The sequence below is a fragment of the Lissotriton helveticus genome, chromosome 4_1 (genome assembly GCF_964261635.1).
Source record: "Lissotriton helveticus chromosome 4_1, aLisHel1.1, whole genome shotgun sequence".
In the NCBI taxonomy this organism is placed as follows: domain Eukaryota; kingdom Metazoa; phylum Chordata; class Amphibia; order Caudata; family Salamandridae; genus Lissotriton; species Lissotriton helveticus.
In genome coordinates, this window is record NC_136063.1 from 1640192105 (window position 1) to 1640211967 (window position 19863).

Genomic DNA, 19863 nt, shown 5'->3' on the forward strand with positions numbered 1-19863 from the left:
CTTAATGCTTTTACTCTGCTTAAATGCGCAGAATGACCTATGCTGAGAACAACAGGGGTAGCCAAGTAAACAATTTCAAGAGCCCTTCTTGAATGTAAAATCAGAAAGCCATTATGGAAATGCTAGGCAACTCTCAAGGCGATATTGCAATCCGACGGCTTTAGCAAGCTGAACCACACTTATCCAAATACATTACTTTAGTAAAGTACCTTAGGAAATGCAGAAATGTTGAAGTTTGAATTGACGTTTGAGGTCTCTTGTTCTAAAGTTGTCAGGATACCTTCATTATTAGAGAGGTGTGGCACAGCGGCCAGAGTGGCTGACTCCTCAGCACGGGGCTCACAGTTTGATTGCCGGCGACAGCTCAGCATCGTGTGACTCTGAGCAATAGCTCACTAAATCTCCCTGATGGCCCCCAGCACCTTGAAACCCTTAAGGGGGTAATAGGCTTGCGCTTTACAAATAGTATTTGTTTATAACTGTATATTGAAGTGAACCAAGCCAAGTGAGCTGCTTAAAGGAATTAATGTACTCAACCAGGTAGGCAAGTAGAAGCTGTTGAAAAGATTACATAATTTGCCCTTTGTTGATTTGTAAGAGATTAGGATAAAAAATATCTTTAAACTACTAAAGAGAGCAGAAAAGTGTCAGGAAGTTCCACACCTGTAAAGGATGAGGGGCATATTTACGAGCCCCTCACTTTTTGTGATGCAACAGTGGCGCAAGTCACCAAATCATATTTATGAGGCCGCCCAAAACCACTTTGCATGGCTTTGAATGGCCTCATAGATATGGAGCAAGCCAAGGCACCGCAAATTGCTGCTTTGCCTTACTCTGCACTAGGGAGGCATTCCATGGGCATTGCTTTGGGCGTTCCCACCCAACACCCACAGATTTTGATGCATTCGAGATTTACACCACCATATAAACCTGTCAATGAACCCAAAGCTTACTCCTTCCCAGGGGAGGCTCACCGGGAGATATAACTTTATTTCTCCTCATTTTTTCTTGTCAATAATTTTTTTTATGCAAGAAGGTGTCCCTTCCTGCACAACAAAAAATCCTGCATGCAACACAGGCACCCTTGCATCATGATGCAAGGGTGCCTGTATAGGCACTAGGCTGCCGAAACGGCACTAGCGCGGGGGGAAAGGACAAGAATGTACCATATGCCATATGCCATAGATAATGTGCACTCCCACCCTTTCACTTTAATGCAGGGCAGCACAGCAAGGTGACTTCATGCGCTGCCCTGTATCAAATGCCTATAAGTATGCCCGAGTCTTTAAGCATTTTATTTCTCTGACAATATCAGTCAAAGCAACTGTGCAGATATTATGCAAGAGCATCTATTGTTTGTTGATACTGATGTGCTGCCTTATGTCATTTTTCCCAGTTACATAAGCCCCTCAACAGACCTCCTGACAGGTAAGTGACTGCTACACTTGGAGATCTCCACCAGCCCAGCAGTGATTTTTTGTATAGATAGGAGCAATCACAATGGAGGATCTTGTGAAGGCACTGAAAGTTTGGTGCACAACCATCGTCTTTTAGGCTGGAGTGCAGAAAACCTTTTTTTTAAAAAAAACAAACTCCCAAACTCCGAAAATGGCAGATTGATTTTGAAAAAGAATGATACATTTTTCATCTTGCTGTTCATGATCACCAGGTTTCCCTTGTTGGTGATGGACAGCACAAAAGTACATCACGCTGTCCACTCAAAGTAGGGAGTGAGGTCTTATGTCCTTATTCTGATGGCCCAAACTCTGTAAGGACCGTCGGAGTAAGTTTTTCAGCAACAGATGCCGGGAGTGCATAGTTGTTTGAAAGTTAAATATCCACCCAACTCAGAACAGAGCAAGCGGACTGAGGGTTTGGTGGACAGATTCTAAACCAGACCCTTGATTTTATTTAGTTGTGGATTACACAAAACAATATTTTACTATAGATTGTGCTATGCATGAGTGCTAAATATAAATATAGCAATCGAATAGCCCTATTTCTTATAATCCCACACAGTCAAAAGCTAAATATGAGGCACTTCACCTACGCTTAGACGCAACAAATAGGATACTGTTCTGTCATTGTTTATTGCCCCAAAATAGCCTTCTGCTTATTTAGTTCCTTTCAAGACCGTCACCTTCCTCAGTCCACACTGAAGTGTTATACAGTATTGTTTCTATCATGTATAACACTCATTGTGATGTACAGACCTCCCTTAGACTTATGAAGGGCGACAGTGATAATGTTCTATAAAAATAAGGTTGTGGTGAGCCCATGCAACACAAGTAAAGCCACCTCGGCTCATTAATACACCAGTTCTGTAGAATCTTCTATGTGTTTTCATCAAACAAATCAGCTATAAGCCTCATTGGTCTGCGTATACACGTGTTCAATAAAATCTCCTTTATACACTGATAGACCTGTTATGGAACATTCCAGCAGGAGACCCCTGCAGGTGGTGGTGCATAATTATTTTGCACAATACAGATTCGCTATATCTTATTAGAAATTGGGTACCAGTACAGGTTTTATGAGAACTGAGCAGAGACATTAACTATCAACGGTGCAGCAGGTGCAGTAGAACCATGGTCCCAGAGTGTGAGGGTCCCACTGCACCAGATGCCACAGCCATAACTGTCAAATGATATCAATAATGGGTGGGCACTTACCCAATCCACCCGGGGTCCCATATTGCTTTCTTGAACTAGTGTTTTTAATATCAATGTTATACCACCACCGGAAAGTTTTTATTTGTTGTATGTAGCCAACATGCATGAAAGGGGGTTGTGGGTGCCTAAAGCAGTGCAATCGTATATACAAACATGGTCATTGTATGCATTTAAAGAAAAACATTTGAAGATTATACTATTCATACAACCAAACTTGAAGTCACAAGACCATGTTTCTGCTGACCCATTCTGTGTACTTTATCTGCATACTATCTTAACCTAATACAAGATATACTGGCCAAGACTAAGGATTGGTATGCCAACGAAGACAATATAACATATAAAAGATATGGAATTTAAAACAGTAGCAAGTAAGCAGGCTCAAGTTCAATAATAATTAACAATAAATAGTGATACAGTGTTTCTGAGAGTTAAGTCTACGCCATGCATAAAATGATTATAAAAGTGGGGTTCAAAGAGGAATGCACCCATGAACCAAAAGCATTCTGAAGGGAAAGACGAATTTAGAAGAGAAGGAGTTTGATGAAGACATCGTTCAGATTTTAGACTGGGCAGATCTTCTAAGGGTAGTGCGTGAAGCTTGGCACGGTAAGGCGCAATAGAAAAACATGATTTTCAAGGATGAAAGATATTCTACTCAGGTCTTTACTGTGTCTGATGAAGTCTGGGAGACTGTTGTCACCCATACCTCATAATAATACAAACAAAAGACAAATCCCCATTCTGTGATATTAATTCATAAATCCATTTAACATTTTCAGGATATGCTCCCAGGGGAAACATCCTTTACAACGAAACTTTTACAACGCACTACCATTACGACGCAACTTTTCCAACGCAAACTATTACAACGCATAGCGCTTGGGGGCGCTCTAGGATAGGGAATAGGTTAATTTACTATCCAATAACCTTCCCTAGTGTCCACGGGGACTGGAGTTGGAATAGTAAATTAAACTATTCACTATCCAGCGCCCAAAAGCATTATGCGTTGTAATGGTATGCGTTGTAATGGTATGCGTTGTAAAACTTGCGATGTAAAGGTAGGTGTTGTAAAAGTATGTGTTGTAACGTCATACATCCGCTCCCAGCCACCTGCCAGAAGTCAGCTTTTCGCACACAGTGTGGCTGTCACTCTCCCCTCCCTAACAGTAGGATTGGTAGACAGAACTGGTATGTTACCTGTGTGTGGATTTAGAAGAATGCTGCCAGGAGGAATGCCTGCAGCATCCAGTGGAAGTAGAATGTAGCTGGTGCTGCTTGGTGTCACCTGACCACTCATTCCATTGTCGCAGTACGAAAGGTTACTTGTCGAACATGATGATAGGCCAGGGACAAGGGGTGAGCTTTGGAGAGGTTGATGTGTTCTTGACAAAGACCCTGAGGAGCCAGCACTGCTGGAAGATTCTGAACCTGTAAAAAAGGCAGCTTTGTTACAAAAGGTAAGTATATTATTCACTTGAGACAACAAAGTGATGTTTCTTTATAAATATTATAGGGTAAGTATTGTATATCATAGCATTTGAGACACTTCAACTAAATAAGCGTTAAAGGAAGCAAACATATCAACTAAATCATCCTTAGAGTCAACAAACATAAGTCCTGCGATGATAATACATTTTGTGAAATCTCTTCTGGTGCAGCAGAATTGCATTTGTAGATCAAGCCATCCAGAGAGCTTAAGTTCTCTGAGTCCACTGCAAACTGTGAAATAGCTCTAAAATGCTGTAGGTCAATAAGTTGCAGTGGGAGGCGTATTGAATTCTACCACTGGTAACTTCAGGAGAAAATGTTATAAACCCTATTGCTCGCAGTATTGCTTTCTTCCTTACAGATTGCAAGCATATTGAATTATCCCCTTGTAACCAGGTGGGAGTACATGCACTGAGTCAGAGTGCCAGAGGGTATAACATACTGAGAGGGTATAAGAGCAAACGCCATTTTGTGTGCTGTTCCTCAGTAAGATTAGGCATGCTCAGCTTCCTATTTTTTGTGTACCCAAAAAACTTAGCCCGTTAACCGACTGTTGCACATGTTCAAGAGCTGAACAAAACATTTATGGCTCAGAAAAAAAACGAGGAGGCAAAACGTGCTTACATTTTCATGTAAGGACTGGTAGAATAGCCAGATTGCCTCTACTTTGTCAGATTTACTTCACTTTTATTAATAGGACTTGCTCTTCTTATTAAAGGAAAATAGATAAAACAAGATTCTACCAAGTGAACCCAGAACAACGTCTATGCTTCTGAAATTGTGGCACAGCATCTTGAATGCACAACGAGCTGTAATCTAAGAACCTGCATTGGGAACCACTTTATTTAACAATATCTGAATATTCAAATGATTCGGAAGTGGGGGGAGGGGGTTAGCAATTTATATTTACTTTTTATTCAATGTTAGAAAAAAAGTAAGCTCTTCTCTTTAAAAAAAATATATTGTGTGTTTTATTTCGATAACAGAGGGTTGTGTGTTTTTCTTCTATGTCTCCATAGAATAAAGAATCCCGTTTTATATTATGCTGTGAACACCTCAAAGAAAGGCTACCACTATCTATACTGGTGAGTTAGGAGTGATATCACAATAGACCCTCAGTTTGTCTGCTCTGAGGGATTTATGGGAACAGAAATAATGTATACAGCAAAGCAGTGGTGTCTAGGATAGGTCCAGAAATGCCAGCTTCATGTCAGATTTTTATGATACCTAAATAAGATAAATATCAATACAGTTAATCCAAGTAGGACTTTTTTATATAAACGCTGGTTCTCTTGAAATGGCGGCCTTCCAAACTTACATGAGAGAGAGCTTAAGGGCAAATGTCAATGGTATAGAAGGGAATTATCTCTCGATATTTTTCAGGTGAACTGCCAGACAATATTTTCAAGAGTTCTCAAGCAGTAATTTATGATTTATCACTGGCAGCTGTCTCATGGTGACAAAATTTGAGAAATATGGTAGTGTGTTTGTCATGGGCAGAATGCCCTAAGCCTGATACAACAAGTGTGCGGCGAACTGCGAGAACACTGGTCTCTCACCCCACTACCATATGGTGTATCAGAGAGCCCGACCCTTGGAGTGGATGAAGGTTACGGCTCTCCATATCATGGAACCAGACTTCAGTGGTTGCCCTCTTTGCAGTAGGCCCCGGCAGCGCGGGGGCTAGTATGCTGAGCCAAGCAGTACTGCCAGATGCTATGAAGATGACACCTTAAAACATAAGTGTGCAACGTCTGCTCAGAGAGGCAGGATCCCTGCCAACTTTCATCATAAGCATTGACCATGTAAATGAGATCCATTGAAATTCACTGTTTAAAAAGGCATCTTATGTAGCCATCCTAAAAATGTAGCATATATCCCACCACTATGAATCTATGTCGCATATGCTCCATAATAAACTGGCATTTTACTCTCTTGACGCTTCACTTAAAGACTCATTTTATCATAATGTAAGAACGTATTGAAGTGTCAGGAACATTAGAGTACTCTGAAGTGTACCACACTGTACAGTTCAGTGCTTTAAAAGGTTTATGAAAGTGATTGAAGCGTGGGTAGACACTTTGCTGAACAAATTGCTCCAATTTAGATTAAAGCAATCCTTCGCACTAGTTATGTAAGATCACTGCTTGCACTTCTTGGCTGCTTTGATCGATAAAGTAGACCGTTATTTGTGGTCTCACCAATGTGGAGAGAGCCAGCAAAACATTCCAATGTTCTTAGTTCATATTACAAAGTATAAAGGATAATGTGCTAGGTGGGCATGCAATAAGGTTTGAGGACTACCTCATAGGCTATAACATACAGCTATCATACTTATTTAATATTGTAAAAAGGTGTGCACAACAAACACAGTGTTAACTCAAATGCAAAATAAGACTAATCAACTTGCAAGATTGATGTGTGTGGATAAAAAATTCGAAAAAAGAAAGCAACAACAAAATAACACTTTGTCAGTGTTAGAAATGGGGGTCTCTAGTTGGCAGAGGTAGGTACCTTTGACCAAATAGGGACCCTAGCTTTTAGTCACGGAAAGAGGGAAACACACTGTAGATAACCCCTGCTCACCCCCTTGGTAGCTTGGCATGAGCAGACACACTTACCCCCAAGGCATTGTGTAAACTATTTGCCCCAACACCCACAGTAACACAGTGAGACACCACAAATGGACACCACACAGGTTATTATAAAAATAAAGTTATCTTTATTGAATTTTAGGCAAGACCAAAACAACAAAAATTCTGCATACACAATTAGCTTTTCTTTAGGAATGTCTTTGATAAGGTTTGTGGTAAGAAAAGGGAAAATAAACTTGTAGAGCTAGTATGGATGTAAACTCTGTTCCAAATGTATGGAAAGTCACTTTAAAACATGTTCTTATCAATATTGGGCACTTGTCCCTGGTGCGTGGGCCCCTCTCACCCTTTGATCGGGTTTAGGCTACTTAAGGCGTTTACAGCCGAAATGCTGCCTCAAAAGTTGTTTTTTAGTGTCAATATGCTCCTGCTGTATTTACAGCTGAAATGCTGCCTCAAAGATTGGGCTTAGGGACAATATGGCCCTGCTGTACTTGCAGCCGAAATGCTGCCCCGGAATGGTGGAGAAGCGACACGCTCCTTGGAGCGGGCCCCTGTACCACAGCTCGCCGGTTGTGCCGGTACGGGCTGTCAGGGAAGCTCCTGTCGTGGAGACTTCACTTCGGTGTTGCCAATCGGGGCACTCTCTCACTCCCACCCTGCCCAGGTACTGGACCGGGGTCCGAGCATTTACCTAAGGGGGGTTGCCTCGCTGTCCTCTGTCCTCACGTCGGACGTCACACAGAGCGGGTCAGCAGCTGTTCCTCTGTCAAGGGGAGACTCTGGTTGCCAGGCAACGCGCTGGAGCCCATCGGGTCACGGATCCCTCTCTCCCTCGGAATGTAATTCGGGGCAGCGGCGGTGATATTTCCTCACTGGTGATTATGATTAGTTTCCCAGCATGCAACCCGGGCCAGCGGCTGTGGCGCTTCTTCACTGTTAATCACAATTAGTTTCCTCAGCATGATCCCACGGGCCAGCGGCGGTGAAAGCTAGCATGCAGCGCTTCCCGGATTCCTCACGGCCATAAGCTGGGTGCGGGAACAAACACTCAGCAACGCAGAGATCATGAGGAGGGTACTTCTCAGCAACACGGGCTCTGTGAAGGACACAAGCTGGGCGCAAGCACACGCACACAGCAGAGGCAAGACGCTCTTTGGAAACCTTTGTATCCCGAGTTTCAATAACAGGAGGCCAGCTCTTCTCGGGCCCTTGTAGTCTTGCTCCTTCAGTACAAAACACACAGCAAAGTCCTTAGCAAGCAGGGGGACACAGCACACAGCAAAGTCCTTGTCCTCTCCTCAGTTAAATCAGCAAACTGCAGGCCAGCCCCAGAGCACACAGCGAGGGCAATACTTCTCCTCAGTCTCTTTAGCTGTTCTTCTTTAGTAGAGGTTCCTCTTGATCACAAAGTGGTCTAATTCTACAGGGGTTTCAACTCTTACTTTTATACCCCCAAAAGTCTTTGTTCTCTATGTGTTAGGGGTCCTGGACCCAGCTCAAACCAGTTGTGGGTGCACTCTGCCAGTGCACAACTTCTTCCTTTGTGAATGAGGGCCAGGGTCTTCAGACGCACTTCAGACGAGGGGAAGCAAGCATTGTTTAAGGCAGGCACATCACTGTTCATGCCCAGGTGCTACTCCTCGCACCACTCCAAATGCAGATAGGTCTATTCAGCTTAGTGCTGACTCACCCAGACTCCTGGAGCCGCCCCAGCCCCTGTCATTCTCAAGCCAGACAGTCAATCCACAAACTGGAAGAGGCACACAGAAAGGTTGAACAAGAAAATAGCCACTTTCTAAAAGTGATTATTTCAAACACAGAATTTCAAAGCCACCTTTACTAAAAGATGTGGTATTAAATTCTGAGTTCAGGGATACCAGACTCCATTTTCCTATCTCACTCCTATGGGAAGATATGCAGGTAAATATGTTACACAGCATTCCCCATTCTGTCCTATGGGCAAGATAGCCTTTCAATAGTGAAAAACAAAATTGGCAGTATTTCACTAGCAGGACATGGTACACACATGTACATGTCCTACCTTTCACATACACTGCACCCTGCCCAAGGGGGTACCTTGGGCCTGCTATAGGGGTGTCCTATTTGCACAGAAAGGGTGAGGTATGGCCTGGCAAGCGGGTGCACTTGTCAGGTCAAAATGGCAGTTAGCAACTGTGCGCAGGCACTGCTGTGGCAGTCCTGAGACATCTCTTTGGGTCTACTCATGTGGGTGGCACAATCAGTGCTGCAGGCACACTAGTAGCATTTGACTTACCAGCCCTGGCACTCTTAGTGCACTTTACTAGGGATCTACTGATAAGACAAATATGCCAATCATAGATAACCAATCACCATAACAATTTATACAGGGAGCACTTGCACTTTGACACAGATCAGCAGTGCCAAAGTGCCCAAAGCATCTAAACCTGCCAAAACGAAATACAGCATAGCATCAAAAACATATGAGGTAGAGGCAAAAAGTCAGGGAAAACCACACTAAGGATGCCAGGTCTAACAGTCAGCTTGGATTTTATCTATGGTAATTTGTACAATACTTACATGCAATAGCGGATCAAAAAACATAATTTTACCCTCTATTGTATTTATGGTTGTCTAAGCATTAATATAAACACACATTCATAAATCATCCATAATTAAATACTATACAAATCATGAAATAATGCAAATTAAAATATGGATTTTTCATTAAATAAATTTCTTATCCTAGCACGAACAAATCAAACATTACGTATTACAAATATTACTTTAAATAGAAAGTGAAAAATACAGAACAACTGAGAAACAGATGGCAACCTGTTTAAAAATGTGTAAACATAAACACTTACATCAGGGATACAATATACAATAAAACAACAATGGTTCCGTGGGTCTCTTCTTTTATGTGTAAATCCAACCAAAATTCAACCTCTACATCATCTATCAGTAATGCTCTCTTTACAGTACAGTACAGTACAGTAGAGTAACCAATGATTGTATTTTGGACTGGTTTATTTACTGCAAGTTCTTGGACATCCCTTTGTGTATATGGATCACACTTTTGGAGCACTGCGCCATCTGCACTTCACTTGATTTCACTGATGTTCCAATGGTTGTTTATGAATAGAATATAGAGAGCATTACTGATGAAAGAGGTAGAGAGTGACTTTTGGTTGGGTTTACACATAAACGAAACGAGACCCACAGAACCATCATTGTTTTATTGTAACCTGTTTAAAAAAGACACATTGGAGATGCTCTAGTCTATGATTCTCTGCAATATTATCTTAGATACCTTCTACAACTCCCACAACAAGCTAGCTTCAGATAAAATGCAATATCCTTCTAGAAGACTAACACTACAAAGGCAACATTTTGAAGCCAGCCCCTAAGTAGCTGCATTCGGTTGTCTCCAAAAAAGCCTAGCTTTCAAGAAATCAGTCATTTGTCATTTTGTAAATGAGACTTCATTGTAACTGTTTCTTGACATATATTCTACAAGTAGCAATAATACAGCAATATGTGTGTCATAGCTCATTCCGCCTGCAATATTTAATGAAGTAGCAAACCCGCTGAAGAACCCACTTCTAAAGCCCTAATCTGGAGAGGGCATCGCAGGCAAGGTAGGACTCAAAGAAGGCAGAGCCCAGCAGTACAAGCAGTATTGCCGGAAGATGTTTGTGTGCATTAGACTTTAGAAAACATGAGGCAAGCTAGCACGCCCTTGGAGATCACTTGGGGCGAAGGCTTAGTCCAGCTCTCCTTAAGCAGAGTCAAGGAGCAGCAGGCAGTTGGTCAACACGCAGAAAAGCAATCCTTCCCGAATGACAGCCCAGTTGAGTCTTTTAAGCAGCACAGCAGTTCTTCTGACAAAGGTACAAGAAAATATCCAGAAGTGCCTGAATTTAGGGGGTCAGAGACCCAATACATATATTTAAAAGTGCCTTTCATGTAGGGTGTGACTTCAAAGCAGTTAACTGAAGTGCATAAGGATCCCTTAAATCCCAATCCTCTCTGCCAGGCTTTCTGGGGCGGGGCAAATTAATGCTTTGTGTTTGGACAGGACACTCCCTATTGAAGTGTATGTTTCTGCCTACAGCATTCCTACCGACCCATGAAAACCCATCAGAATGCAGAAGAATGCAGATAAGTGCTCAGAATGCAAATGAGCCTCACCTTTCTGTGTTTGTGGCTGACTACAGGGAATTCACAATTTGTAGCTGTCACCCAACCCAGATATGTATTAGAGACATGCAGTAAGGCACAAAGAGCATTACGTGCAGAGAAGTGTCCAGTTTCTAAAAGTGGTATTTCTAAAACAGTAATGTAAACTCTAACGTCACTAGTAAAGTAGATTTATCATTACCATTCAGAATATATGAAACATGAAAAAGCTACTCCTCTCTGAACAGGAATTACAGCTTAAACGCATATTGAGGAATTACCAATGTTGGCCTATGTGACGGGTAAGCCTCATAGTAGTAAAAAATGAAATAGGCTGTTTTTCACTACCAGGACATGCAAAACACACAAGTACATGTCCGACCCTTTACTTACATGACACCCGGCACCATAGGTTTACTTAGGGCCTACTTTAGGGGTGACATTTGTGATAAAATGGGAGTTTAAGGCTTGACAAGAAGTTACAAATGACAAGTCTAAGTGGCAGTAAACTGCACTAATAGGCCTTGCAATGGCACGCCTGAGACAGGTTTGAAATGCTAATTGTGTGGGTGGCACAACCAGTGCTGAAGGCCCACAAGCAGCATTTAGATGACAGGCCCTCTGTAAATGGTATACTACTTTACAAGGGGCGTATCAGTAAACTAAATATGCCAAACAGGTGTAAACCAATGATACCATGTTTAGAGGAGAAAACATGTGCACTTTAGCATTGGTCAGCAGTAGTAGAGGGCCCAAAATCATAAAAGCCAAAAGGAGGTCAGAAAAATAGGAGGAGAAAGGCAAACATTTTGGGGTCACCCTGGATGCTAAGGCATGTTCCATGATTTACAGTAAATTTCCATTGAAATCAATGGAAACTCCATGACGAGTTACCCTTGTCATTAGCATCCAAGTGGTTTTAAAGAGGGCCCATTTTCCAGCAATCATATATGACTTTATTGTTTGCCAATTCTATACAATGTTTAAATATTATTAGATCAGACCAAAAACATGCTTCTGAAACCTCCACCTTTAATCCAAGCATGTAAAATGGAATGAAACAAAGGAAGAAGAAACACTATTTTAGTGACATCCCATAAAAAACTCTGTTAAATCAGTATTCCTTGCTATTACCTTATATAACAAAAGTTAAATTGTGTTGACCCCTTCAGAAAGAAAGAAAAATTACACATTCTCTATCGCTTCCCTTTCTTTGAATAGCATTTTAATTTTTGCTTGTGCATGTGTTTATCAGTGCTTATATGTTTACACTGATGGGGGTTGTTTACCTTTTGGTGAGGGTTTGTCCGTTATTGTAGGTTGAAAGCTAAAAGAGGATAGACAGCCTAATGTTAACTAACCTAGGTCTCCAATAATTCTGTTACTTGAAGATAACAGATTCGAGTTGCAGCAGGTTGGCACCCACTGAGAAAAAACTACGTATCTTTGAGTTGGCTAGCAATAATTATTTATATTCACATTTCTATGAGGAATCCAACGGTGGCAAAATCATTAAATATTACAGATTTCTCTCAGCATGCAATACATATAAATGCAAACTGGAGTAGTTACCTGTTTTAGATAGTTTTCCATTACTTCTGTTACTGGATGAGCTATCACCCCTTGTCAGCACAGTAATTCCACCAAAACTTGCAGTCTTTGTAATGGCTGGCTTTAGATTACGACTGGAGCTGTCTGAGTCCGTACTGCTCCACGGTCTTGGGTCTGTCCATTTCAGATCATTCTCTGTACTACTTTGCCGACTTCCGGAGGCCCTGCCTGTGCTGTCTCTATTACCTCTGTAGCATGACAAGGGTTGAAAAAAAGACAAGAAAGATTTGATGAGATTACATTTTATGTCAATATATATATATATATATATATATATATATATATATATATATATATATATATATATATATATATATATATATATATATATATATATATATGAACCTTGAAGCTTTATGCAGAGGATGCACTAAAACAAATGGGCATACAAGGATGTGTTGAACATACAATCTACAAAACACAATTACAGCCTATCAGTAGAAAACATTTTACAATGACTTTGGTGGATTTCTCACTTTCTACAAATAGTTGTATTTGTGAGAAAACCATACTGGCCAATACAATAAATGATGGTATATATAAAGAACTGGGATAATCCATAGGCAAAAGTAGAACAAAGTATACACAGGGAAAAATGATCTGCCACTGAAACAAAGAAGGTTATGAGGGGAATGTTAAAAAAATGCATTCTTCTAAAGCAAACAATACCCCTCTTTAACACAAGACAGTAGTGAGGTAAAGACCTGAAACATTATTAGAAGGGCCAATTTCAGTGCATTTATGTTTTTATATATAAAACATTATATGTTTAACCTGCATAACCCCTTAAAGTTTCCAGCAGTAGACAAGTCATTGGACAAAGGGTTGCATAATTGGGATGAACATTTTCATTTAATAAGAATAGATGTACTACCAACCAGAAAAATGTTGAAGGATAAAAGCAAATCGTAAGCCAAATGCTATCCATTTAGACTTAGGGCCTGATCAGGGCCTAATTCAGAATTCGGCGGGAAGCTTACTTCATCACCAATATGACAGAATTCCCATCTACCATATTATTAGTGCATTATATCCAATGTCACTTGTAATATGGGGAATTGGATATGCTCATGATGGAGTAACCCACCTGCAAAACTCTATATCAGATCCTTAGTCTATTTTCTGAAGCCCAGAATCGATCAGCGGTCTAAGACTGCAGCTCTATACAAAGGGATCTATGAGGCTTGATCCTTCTTCTCAACGGCCCCTTGAAATGTACCTGAGGCTAATGAGAAGCTTCAAGTGGGAGAAATAGTCCAATGAATGTGTGCCTTTGCTGGATCAAGTGGTTGATCCTGGTCCTCTGGCATCTAGAATTTAGAATGTTTCTAAGTCTTAGAGCTATTCAGAGATTGTTTTATAAGTCCAGAATTTCAAAGAAAAGGTTCTCAGGACCTCAATGATAGCACTTAGGTGTAACAGATCCCTCCAGCAGAGGCCACCAGCAGGGTCCACTGCATGTCTATTTGCCACATTTATTGTTGCCACTAGCTAGTGAGCAGAGGTGACTCCAGACTCCTCCCTAAACAATGGGTTGTCCTACTGCACACAATCCCACAGTGCACCTCACCATTAAAATCCAAGATGTGGAAACTCTTTCTACCTTGTGCAGAGCCTATGTACCCTCCCAAAGTTGTGGCCAAGGACATGAGCAGTCAACTCTTCTGTGGTCACTTAAAACCGGTTCCAGGGCAGCTTCTCTGGCTGGCTAGGGCAGGAAAGGGTTGCCTTCTCCAGGTCTCATCTCACCTTACAATTACTGTGAAAGGGCAAGCCTCTTTACATGTTAATGAAGCTCCTCCGACCAACCTAATTGGACTTCCTCATCATGACCAGACCATTTTCAATGCTCTGGGAGATTTTTTCATACCTCATTAAGCTCAAAAACTGGCTAGACAGCTGCTGGAGAGCGAGCGCAAATTAGCCTCCAGGAGCGTCAGCCAGGAAAAAGATTACTTTCTAAAAGTCACTTTCCCTATATATTTAATACAAATCTGACTCCACCATTGAACTGGATTTTAAATAGACATCAACAGTAGTGGTTGAATAATTTTCCTATCTAGTTTCAGACCTGAGATAGACTTAATATTTTAGTCTGTACTTTAGTTTTCTCATATGTCAGCCAAAGTCGTCCACAATGAAAATAGCCCTTGATGGATTGTCACTGCAAGTACATGGTAGCATTCAATTTCCACATGCCCCACATTTAAATATCATGCACGCTATCTTTTGGGCTGCAAGTCCTATATATGGGTGACATATGTTAAAAGGAAGCATTTTCCACTATCAAAATGGTTATTTTGACAGATCAGGCTGCAGGTTTAACCTGCAGCAGTCAGGCTAAAATGGTGTGACTCACACCATGTTTTGTTGTGTCACATTAGCAAAACGCACAATAAATGCAGCAGTCCACAGGTGTCATATACCTTTCCATGCATTGGGTGTATATTCTACACCATATACTAGGGCCTTATATGAGAATTAAGTATGCTAATCAGATATGCAGCTTACAATTGGGTGGAGGTCATCACACGGAAATAGGCATTTTTTCACAGTCTGCATTTAGACTTCAGAGATAGGAGAAATCATTTGTTTAAATGCTGGGGAAAGATAACTAAGTTCATTACGTTTAGCATTACCTGGAATAGGCGTGGAAATCAGTCTAATTATTTTTTTATACTTATGGGATCTGCATTTCAATTGGATATGTTTTGCTTCCAGTGGGAGTGCCTGTACTGTGTATCTGGCAGCAGATATCAGTGTATTGTTTGTAATGTTGCTGTTAGAATGTTAGCAGCAAATCATCTTACTTGGGTGTAAGAGGGACAGCTGGATTCAGCAAGCAAAATCAACTGGTTAGTTGGGGCTCACTGTTCTCAAAGGTTACCTGTGGAGGCATTCTGACACTAAAGCTATCAGAGACTACTTATTTGAGTATTGTCCTATGTACATGGCCAAGGCTAGAAGAGCATACTCCATTTGTCAGTGAGATGCCTAGCTGAGAGATAAAGTGCAGTTGTAGGATTGAAATGAGTTGCGAGGAATCAACGTGGTGGCACTGAGAAAGTGATATCCAAATGATAAAAAGAATGGTGAGAAAGAAAAACAAATTAATGATGGAGTGAATATGTTTGATTGAGTAGGCCCAAGAGATTTATATGTCCTTATCCTTAAACAACAACAGATGGAGACATTGTACATTCTTGTTTCTAGTACATATTTTGGGATCCTTTACCTGCAAGCAGCAGAAATTCTCTAGAGTGAGATGCTACCAATTCAGATGAACTGTCGCTCACTGACTGGGTTATAAAGCACCAACTATAGTACAAGTGAAGCTAATATTAAGCTCTTCAATGTGACATAATCACACTTCCAAGATAAATGTTCTGAGAATCAAGCAATGTCATTTGCAATGAACAAATAACTTAGCACTCAAACATTGGGATACACCAATGTTGTGTTTACGTACTCTCAAGTAACCCAAATGGTGAAATAAGTTGCTATATTTTGAGTTTCTACATGTTAATTGGTATGTTTTGTGGCACAATATTGCCTACCTGAGAAGTGGTTTGTCACAACTATTTAAAACGAATTTCGTAGCGCGCCCTGCATCGCAAAATGTAATGCAGGGTGCGCTACGAAATTCATTTTATTGATTAAATTGTTTACTTACCTTCAATTATCCATACTCCGGTTTTTAGCACCCCCTACCCTGCCCCTCCCCCGCCCCGCCTCTCTTCCCCACCGAAACTCCCTCCACGGGCCGTGGCTGAACAAGTGCCCATTCAAGGAAATAGCAGAGGTAATCAGTAAATATTATGTAGATGATCTTCAGGATTATGGCATTACGTGTTTCTACCAAAAAGTCCTACAGAACTCAGGTCACTACTGTTTATCATCACATTGCTATCCTATTTCTTTTCTGCTGTTAGTAAGTTAGGTGATTGTGGAGGGCAAAGGGCATAAATAAGGTTTATATTTTTGTGAAATTTTGCAAATATCTTTTGGTGCTTAGGTCATATGAGTGATTTGTCAAGGATCAGAATCGAATATTGCTTGCACACTTTTCCCATTTTGTGATTTGTATTTATGAAATGTATATATTCTCATTTTTGCTGTTCTTGTGCAATGACCCTAACATAAATTACCTAAAATTGGTCATTTTAATAATGTATTTCATTATATAATAAACAGACACATTTGCTATTATTTCATGCAACGCAGCATAGCAAGGTAACTTTCTGTGCTGCATTGCTTGAAAGGAAGAGAGCAAAAATGATCCATCTTTTTCAATAAACTGAGCATTTCTGCTCTCTCCTTGAGCTGGTGCACTGTGTGCTGTCTAGCATCAATGCAGGCACCTTTGCACCACAGTGCAAGGGTGCCTGTGTTACTTGCAGGATTGTTTTTGTGAAGGAAGGGACACCTCGTTGCACTAAAATCAATCCTCAGAGGTATTCCTCTGTGTGCAGCGGAATCAACCGAACATGGAAAGAGGAAGTAAAGAGGATAAATAATAATGATTCTTCTTGTTATGAATTTTTCGGGTAGGTGCACCATTTTGGTGTAAACTTAGGTTTCCAAGCATTTGTGAAGCGGGGTTTGCATCAAAATATATGGGTGGGTGCATGGGAACACCAATGCTCCACCAATATAAAACGTATCCAACACAAGGTAACGCTATGCACTGTGTTGCATTACTTTATATCTATAAAACCAAGCAAAAGTTACAATGTGTAGAAGTATATTTTCTAATCTGTTTTAATTAGGTCACATTTCTGTGTAAAATGCCATTTTGATGAAAATGGAAGTCATTTCTGTCACTCACTTATGATTCTCTCACTGTACCCATTCGCTCCCCAAAGACTCTGCAGTACAATTTTAAGCTGCTCTGTATTATATTTCTACTGTTGGGTTTGCTTTCCTCATGATGAATTTTCTATAGCTGCAATGTAATTGGAAACATATTGCCATATCTTCTGTTTCTTCACTGTGGCGTAATCATTCGAATAGTGCGACACTGTAAACGTATCTTTTATTGCGAGAATATATCTCTGGATGACATTAGCATATAGGGCACTGACTACTTATTAATGCAGTGGGTTAGTGCTTAAGTGTTGAGGTATTGTGGTATTTTGTTTTTTTCTGATCTGATTTGCTGTAGAAATGTTCAGTTCCCTCAGACAAAGATAAAACTGCAAAAGATCTTATTTTCTATGCAAAAATTGTGTATAACAAATCTTGATTTTGGAGGTGAGCCCGAATACTTTCCTGTTCTAGTAGAGAAGCTGCTAAATTCTTTTCTGATTTTGTCCATTGAGACTTAGCGTATTTCCTGATTTTTGCATATCCTGTATAACTCCACATTTGACAGCCTTCACGGCATTGATTCAGTAGTGCTTATTTTACTAATTCTATATTACAGCCCATACTATATGCATACTAGAACTCAGTTATTGATTGGGGCCATTCAATCTTAACATTTTCTTTCTTTTTTTTTTTTATTTTATTTGGCAATTCACAAATGCAGAAAAAAAACAATATTTTTTAGTCACCGAAAACAAATTTACAAAAAGAGAACAAAAACTACGAAACACAAAAGGGAGAAAAGAGAGAAAGAAAAAAATAAAAAGCCAAGAAAGAGACCAAGATATTATTTACATAGGTGATTTCATTCTGACTAGCATTTCTAGTATTTGCTCCAATTCTCAATTGGTTTCCAAATCTTAATACCACGTGCTTGAGCCCTCAATCCTTTACAGGCAAAGATCGCTTTCTCTTGATTATACATACCCAACAGTCTTGATAACCATATCTGAAAGTTGGGGGGATCTGTGTCTTTCCACCGTGCTGTTAATATAATACGATAAACTGCTGACCCCAAAAAAAGCAGTACTTCTTCTTCATTGGTATGTGATAGTGTATTATCATATCCCAAGATAAACAAGGAGGAGGATTCAGCGATTGGATGACTAAACACTTCTTGCCAGAAATCCATTATCATTTTTTTCAATAATAATAATTTTTCACACTCGTATAGCATATGAATCAGATGTGCCGGGCAATTTCCACATCTAGGACATTCTGAATTAGCTCTTTTCCCCCATGCGAAAAGTTTAGCGGGGGTGAAATATAGATCATATATGGTCTTATACAACTGTGCTTTTAAATTAGAAGACATAAACAGTTTTGTTGACAAAACCAATATCTTATCGATATCGACATTAGGATTATTTAATTTCCTTGACCAGCCCTGCTCCACCACATCGACGTCATCAGATTGGCTGTCTATTAGTACATCATAAATCGTACCAATCCTGGTTGATGATCTTAATAGACAGTCAAGTAGAGGAATATTCTCCAGTGTAATATCTGCACTCCTTAAGCCCAATATCGTGTTAATCTGAATGTACTTAAATACACTATTGCTAGGAATAGAAAATTTAGATTGTAACTGTTGGAATCTTTGTCCAACAGGAGGGGAAAGGAAGTCACCGAGAGTCGAGACTCCACATGTTTCCCATTTCCTGGCAATTGTATCATATATAGCTGGTGGCAGTATGGTAGAGTGCCAAAGTGATGTGTACTTATTGTATTTGGTAATATTCAGTTGTTTTCTAATTTTTTTCCAAATACCCCAAACTCTCAGTATAATCTTAAATTTAACTTTTTTGTAGTATGAAGACTCAAGCTGTTTTACTAAAAGGCCTCTTGCCTTATCCCCGATGACTAGTTCAAATATTGAGGGAATATAACTCTCACCTACTTCATTTCTCAGCGATCTTATATAAAACAGTGGCTTCATCTGATGTAGTAAAGCTGCAAGCATATAGTATCCCAGATTAGGTATTGCCAGACCCCCTCTTATGACAGGGAGAGAAAGAAAACGGATAGATCTCCTTACCTTCCCATATCCCCATATAAACTTACTCATCTGAGATTCGAGGATCTTAATGGTTTTGTCATCCACCAATAGCGGGATCGACCGGAACAAATAGAGAACCCTAGGTAGAATGTTCATTTTAAGGAAGTTACTTCTTCCAATGATCGAAAGATGTATACCATCTATCCGCTTTAAATCTGTTGTTATTTTCTGTACTAGTGGATCATAGTTTATTTTAATAATCTCATCAATTTTAGAGGATATACGGACTCCCAGATATACCGCGCTATCCACTTTCCTAGGGTCTGTAAATTGAGTATTTTGTGTACATATAACCATCGTTTTTTCCGTATTTAAGGAATATCCCGAAACCTGACCAAAAGCATGAGTAATTCGTTCAATTTCCGTTATTGCCTCCTTGGGGTGTGATGTTACTACCACCACGTCA

The 19863-nt window shown here is 40.3% G+C and overlaps 1 protein-coding gene across 6 annotated transcripts in view; it reads right to left on the bottom strand.

Moving 5' to 3' along the window:
- The window catches only part of ARPP21 (cAMP regulated phosphoprotein 21), a 344186-nt gene that overhangs the window by 169211 nt on the left and 155112 nt on the right, over positions 1-19863 (bottom strand). For all 6 annotated transcript variants that reach the window (XM_078688292.1, XM_078688289.1, XM_078688294.1 and 3 more), the window contains 2 exons: positions 12494-12720; positions 3873-4103 (listed from right to left, as the gene is read on the bottom strand). In XM_078688292.1, the coding sequence (XP_078544418.1) occupies positions 3873-4103; positions 12494-12720 (458 nt within the window). The remainder of the gene's footprint in view (positions 1-3872; positions 4104-12493; positions 12721-19863) is intronic.